The sequence below is a fragment of the Aythya ferina genome, assembly GCF_964211825.1.
Source record: "Aythya ferina genome assembly, chromosome: 14".
In the NCBI taxonomy this organism is placed as follows: Eukaryota; Metazoa; Chordata; class Aves; order Anseriformes; family Anatidae; genus Aythya; species Aythya ferina.
The window spans coordinates 3101734-3108213 of NC_140312.1; the positions used below are offsets into that span (position 1 = coordinate 3101734).

General features: G+C 44.6%; 1 protein-coding gene across 1 annotated transcript; it reads left to right on the plus strand.

Annotated features, from left to right (window-relative positions):
- Positions 1 to 771: 771 nt before the first annotated feature.
- CAMLG (calcium modulating ligand) lies at positions 772 to 5713 on the plus strand. The gene is made up of 4 exons (XM_084535716.1): positions 772 to 1132; positions 2515 to 2969; positions 3703 to 3768; positions 4946 to 5713. Exons 1-4 carry the CDS (start codon positions 967 to 969, stop codon positions 5135 to 5137), a joined length of 879 nt encoding a protein of 292 aa, XP_084391842.1. The 5' UTR covers positions 772 to 966; the 3' UTR covers positions 5138 to 5713.
- Positions 5714 to 6480: the final 767 nt, after the last annotated feature.

The following is a 6480-nucleotide window of genomic DNA, read 5'->3' on the forward strand; positions in this document are numbered from 1 at the left end:
AACAGTGCAATATTCCCAGATACATCCCCTGGGAATACGATTTGAGAAGCTTCCTGTGCTGTTGAACAGTCTCCTACATGGGATTTTCCTACATTGTGTATTCCTTTCATGTAAATGTGAGCACTTGTTTGCTGGCACTACAATAAATGGTCTTTTCTTTTTTCTTGTTTAGTGTGCCCAGAAATTCTAAATCCAGATACGCAACAGTAGTTGAGGCTTTTTCAATAGAAAGTCTGAAAAAAATAGCAGTGAGCTACACCTAAATGCACAAAGCTGTTCTGCGTGAGGAATGCTGGACAGCTAGGGTGAAAGGCTGGCTTTGGTGTTCTGGTTTAAAACATTGTGCTGAAAGTCACACAGCGGCCTTAAAATTGGTGTTAACACTTCTCTGATCTCAGCTTAGTGGACGATGTGCTGCTTTTGAACAAGGATGATGTGAACTTAGTTCTTTCACTTCCAATTCCTGAGTGTTAGGTGACTACTTTGGTTAGAGGCACTTATGCTCAGTTATACAGCAAATGCTTTTATTTCTTTATGATGAGGAACATGTCACGCATGTTTCTATATTGCATTGTTGAGCAGATGTTCCTCACGGAACGCAAAATGGCTTTGCCAGCTCGCCTGAAACCAAGGCGTGAGGCAAATTCGGGGCAGGGGCCTGCCCGCGTCCACCCCTGAGGCCGCCCAGGGCTGCTGTGAGGCGCAGCGCCCTCAGGCCACCCGCAGCCATCTCTGCCCTCTCCCTTCCCGCCTGCCTCCCGCCGCGACGCCATTTCCGAGGCGGGCGCCGCCATCTTGGCTGCGGGCACTGCGCCCGGCGCGGCGCCGCCGAAACACCATGCAGGCCGGGCTCGTCCCCGTTCCCCTTGCCCTTTCCCGACATGGCGCCGCCGGCTTCGGCACCTGGAAGCGGGCGCGGCGCCTGCGCGCTGAGGCGGGGCGGCCCCATTGTGAGGCGCTGAGGGGATGGAGGAGGACGGCGGCGGGGCGGCGGCGGCGGCGGGCACCCCGGGGCCCCCCTCGGGGCTCTCGGCCTCGCAGCGCCGGGCCGAGCTGCGGCGGAGGAAGCTCCTGATGAACTCGGAGGAGCGCATCAACCGCATCATGGGCTTCCACCGGCCCGCCGCCAAGGGTGAGCCGGCCGCCGCCGCCTTGAGCTGTGGGGGGGCCGTTGGGCCGGGCGGCGCTGAGGGGAGCGCGGAGCCCCCGCTCCTCCCAGGGGGGAAACGCGGGTTTGGCCCCAAATCCGCAGGGATGAGGCCCTCCGGGCCTCTGGGTTTTCCCTAGCGAGCTGTCAGTGCCCTGCAGGGAGGTTTCCGTAGTTGGAGGAGGGGTGAAACGTGCCCGCGTCTTCAGGCTGTCACCGCAGGGTCTGGTGGCAGTGTGTGCACGGAGCAGTTGTCTGATATTTGGGTAACAGTCCGGAGCAGTTGTCTGACATTTGGATATCAATCGGTCACTCGGTGTCTGTGGTGGGCATGCAGGTGTCATGCAGATGCACAGCCAGGTCACTTATAAACGTATGTACACGCTTTAAGGGAGCTGACTGTCAGACTTCCCATCTTTCAGTTTACAAAGGTGGCCGTAAGCTATGAATCAAACTGCCTTAGTACTGAAAAATACTCTTTGAATGCTCTTTCAGTGTTGGTTCACCCTCTGTAGCAGGACCAGAGCTGTTCTGCATGCCTCTCAACTTGGTTTGTGTTTGCTGTCATCACCGCTGTTGCTGCAACATCTTTTCAGGTTTAATACAGAGCAAGTTTTTGCTGCTTTGCTTTTGACAGGAGAGAAAAACAAGCCCAAGTACACTTCTGTTACTTGCTCGTTTGTCAGTCTTCAGTCTTCTTCAAAACTTCAGTCTTCAGTGCTCTTTCTGTGCGATTCGCTGTCTTTGAATCTCTGTATTTTTATGTTGCGCTGTGTATGTGGAATAACACCTTTCCTTATGTGCATACAGTGTTGCTGCTTAAGTCCATGCTTCCCTTTTTCTGCTGACTGACAGCTGCAACGCTTCCCTTTTTCTGCTGACTGACAGCTGCAACTTGTGCTTGGTGTTGCATGCCCATCGGCCTAGCATCAGCTCCCAGGAGTGCCCTACAGTGCAGAGCGTGCGGTACACGTAGGGGTCTCTGCAGGCTGGTGGAGGGAGCCAGGAGTGCACTGAGTCCAGCTGTGCAAACGCGTAACTTTGGTGAAGCTGATGAGAGCTTTCAGTCAGGCCCATGCTGTGCTCTTCCTTTTTTGTTATGAACTATGGTGTAATACAAGCCAGAGCGTAAATCTGTTCTGAATAGGTCGTTTCTCATCTGAGTCCATTTCTATATAAAACAGGCTTACTGGTATTCAGCTAATTCATCTGGGTTTATGTTTAATAATTAGCACATTTAATAATCACGAATCTGTGTTTTCACTTCAGAAGTGGAGACCTCAGCCCTGGACCTCGATCCGGTATGGCTAAAGTGTTTTCTAAGTACCCCGTGTGCATAACTCTGTATTTTTGTTTCTCTTCCTTAGATGATGACAGTCATGGAGAATCAAAGCTTCAACATGAACAAGATAAATCAAATTCCCTTCCTGTTCCTTCAGTTTCAAAGCGAATTGTGCTGGGTGATTCTGTCTGCAATATGGCCGGACCAGCTGACCACACAGGCAGCATGGTAGACCTCAAAGGGGATAAGGACTTGTTCAGTAAAACCCCAGAGCTCCTCAATGAGGGCACAAGCGAGCTCCGTCACCGTACCAGAGGGGAATTGCCATCTGAAGCTGCACCACGGCCACCTAGACATGGATTAGAACAATACTTATCCAGATTTGATGAAGCTCTGAAGCTGAGGAACCAGCTGATGCATGAGAAGCCAAGCCAAGAGAATGGCAATGCAGTGGAGGAGTTTGACTCTTTCCGCATTTTTAGATTAGTGGGCTGTGCTCTGCTTGCCATTGCGGTCAGGGCTTTTGTGTGCAAGTACTTGGTGAGTTCAGGGAAGCAAACAATCTCCTGTTCTTTTTTGCTACTTTGCTGTAAATTTAGGACCCCATTCATGAAATATTGCTTATCTAGAGCCAAGTGAGTTGGGAACTTCAGGCACTCTACATTTCAAACAGCCATATAAAAGTGGGAAAAAAACACAGTTTGAGATGATAACTATGGCAAAATCTGTGTTATCTAGCACAGCTACTGGGTAAAAGCCGAGAGTTGCACACATTCAGTCCATAGTGTTTGAGGAGCAGAAACTGGCATAGTTGTTGCCACTTCAGTCCCCTGCAAGTTTGAGTCAACTGCTGTACTAGTTCGGAATTTACAAAGGAATAATAGAGTAAAAACTACAACAGTTGTAGCATGATAAGTACATCCTACTCATTTATCCACCTTTTGAGAAAAATAGCTCTTAAATAATCCAGGTATCTGCCCATACATTATAGAGAAATATGTGGCTGGTACAGCCTGCCACCTTCTGGATCACTGGGCTCATTTTTACACAGGGCTCTGTGGTTGTGCAATTTCAAGTTTTTAGGCCCAAAGCAGATAGGGCCATATTTTTCACTTGGCTGTTAAGGTGTTTAGTATTCAAGAATAGTGCTGTTGTTTTCCACAAAATACCTACCTAATATTAATTTATGATTGGAGAAGCATTAAATTATTGTGTTTTCTTAGCTTTTCTTACCAATAAAATAATCTTCATGTATTCTTTTCTGTTCCTCCAGTCAATATTTGCACCATTTCTTACTCTACAACTTGCTTACATGGGACTGTCCAAGTACTTTCCAAAGGTAAAATAACTTTTCAAAATCAGGTTAATTACAAATGTTTTTGGTTTAACTTGTTCTTAGATTGTGTTGTTTTAGGACCAATGTGTGTGATATATTCTGCTGTTTTAAACTGTAGAATTAAGTTATCTAATGCTGATAGCTTAGCATCTGCATTTTAAAAAGAATACTAGATTAGTTGTAGAAAATCAGAGTAAATCAGTGGTTGTTCTTTTGAAGTTATGTATATCATTGAAAACTGAACTTCATAGTAGTTATTCTAGGCTGGTGTGTGAAAACATAGAAAGGGAATTAGCCTTAGATTTGCACTAGCTCATTTGCTAGTTCTTTTTGGTCCCACTCCTGCTGGTTTTACTATCAGCTTTTCAGTTTCAGAATTTAAAGTGATTCCTTCCCACAATTTGCTTTTTCTTTGGTTATACCGAGATGAGTTTAATCAGCTTGCTCTCCTGAATTTTTCTTTCATGAAACCTAGAAAGATTCTCAAATGCTTAATTTAGATTGGATTAAATTAAGGTGTCCAGCAGGTATCATCAAATTACCAAAATGTTCAACCTCTGTGGTTTTTTTTGCCTGTCAGGCTTCCTTGCATCCTCAGGATCCCTCATGTTACGGAGAGAATGGCTTTCAAAAGGCCTTTGGGGCATTTCTGAGTTCAGAGGATAAAATTGCCAATGGGAGTAATACTAAAATAGAAAGGAGCAGTTGCTTTTCAATCCTACATCATTTTTTCTGTGTTGGAAAGCAACGGTATCCTTTGCCAAGTAGCGTGATGGGATTAGTCCTGTTCTGCCAGTGCAGGCGCCTGGCTTGGATTCTTACGCTCAGGTTGCCCTTGTCTGGGACTCTTCCCACACATGCAGAAGTTACTGCACAGCCCCACTTCACAGCCCGCTCGGAGTGCCAGTGGGAAGTAGGCATAACAGCTGGGAGGAATTTTATCTGCTGTTAATCAGCCTCTCACTCAGCCCCATCGGATCCATCACAACACGAATCTGTGGCTAGGATAAGTAAGGTGGTGTGAATCCTGCAGCATGTCTAGAGAGAATCAGTCCAACAGGCTGTTCTTACCGATGAATTTGGAATGTTCCTGGCTGTGTGTGAAACTGGCACATCTGTGGTATGTAAAACAGAACTGGGTTATAACCGAAGAACTAACATGCTACTGTTTTTCTTTTAGAGTGAGAAGAAGGTGAAAACGACGGTATTAACTGCTGCTCTTTTACTGTCTGGAATCCCTGCAGAAGTGATCAGTCGCTCCATGGACACCTACAGCAAAATGGGAGATGTTTTCACAGACCTTTGTGTCTATTTCTTTACTTTTATCTTTTGCCATGAACTTGCTCTGTTTTTTGGTTCTGAAGTACCATGATGGCTGTAGAATTCAATGCAGTAGTTACACTAAATCTTTCTGGTCTGTATTTCTTTAATGTCTGACTGTGCAGACAGGTTTAAACCTGAATTAAAATTCTTACCTGTTGGAATGCTTGAAAGGAGCCTTAAATCCAATAATTTGGGGAATAGAACAGCAGGGTCCCAGGCTGCCAGTTGTATTGGTTTGGTTTATTTAAATACTGTGTCTGCCCACTACAAATGTGAATAGGATACAAGTGTCAGTGGATGATTTCTTTTGTTCAGGAAGATGATACCCTTCCCACCCTCCTTCATAAACATTTACAAAGCTGCCTTTGTTCTTCCTGGTGAGAACAAAGAGAATAGAATTCCTTTCAGCAGAACCATTTATGTATATCTAGAATGACTACAGCTAACAAGAACTGCTCATTTTGTGTTGCTTCTATTTTTAAGAAAGCTCTAAATGAAAATTCCCTGTATTCTGTTGTTCAAATTCAGATTGCTGAACTGAGTAGCTGCTTCTGGAGAATGTTGGCAAAACATGGCACTGTTGTCCTAAGCCTTGCCTTACATACATTGTTGTGATTGTTGTTTATTTCATTTGATGGTTATTGTGCGAAACAGCTAAGCAAAAAAAAAAAAAAAAAAAAAGCAAGCCAAATGTCCTGTTGCTTATGAATGTCATTAATCAATAAGTAGGAAGAAACAAAATTGTTAATCACATCTGTGAGTTTCCAACAGCCTCATCCTAGCATAGCTCGTAAATGTGTTTCTTTCTGACGTCTTTGATGCCTTTTTTTTTTTTTTAAACAACAGTTCACCTCATAAAGGGAAAGTTATGCAACCAACCTGCAATACGAAACATTTGCTCTGTTATATGGAAAACGTATTTTTTTCCAGGACTGCATAAGACAACGTTGAATATGACATTTCTACATTTTTTCCTCTGTTTGTTACCAGACAGTTGCATGCAAACAGGATCATAGTTGCCAAGGTGTTCTGCTGCTGCTGCATAATAGTACTACAACCAAATTGCATAAATGTGCTCTTTGGTTCAGCTCAGCTATTTATGTTAACTGAGTTGCTGAGTCTTCTGTAGTTTTGAAACTGCCCCAGTGAAATCACGGTAGCTATTCCTGTTTAAATCCTACATGCTACAAGTGACGATGAAATAAGAAGTAATGTGATGTTTTGAATTGACTCACACATAAAGATCCACATTTGAGGAGAGAATAGCATGTTTTTTCTGTGGATGTTCAACCACAGAGCCAAAAAGAAGACAAATACAAGTGAATCCTGTCACTGGGCAAAGCAGCAAGCTAGTAAACATTCTTATTTTCAATCTCATACTAATTTTGTACA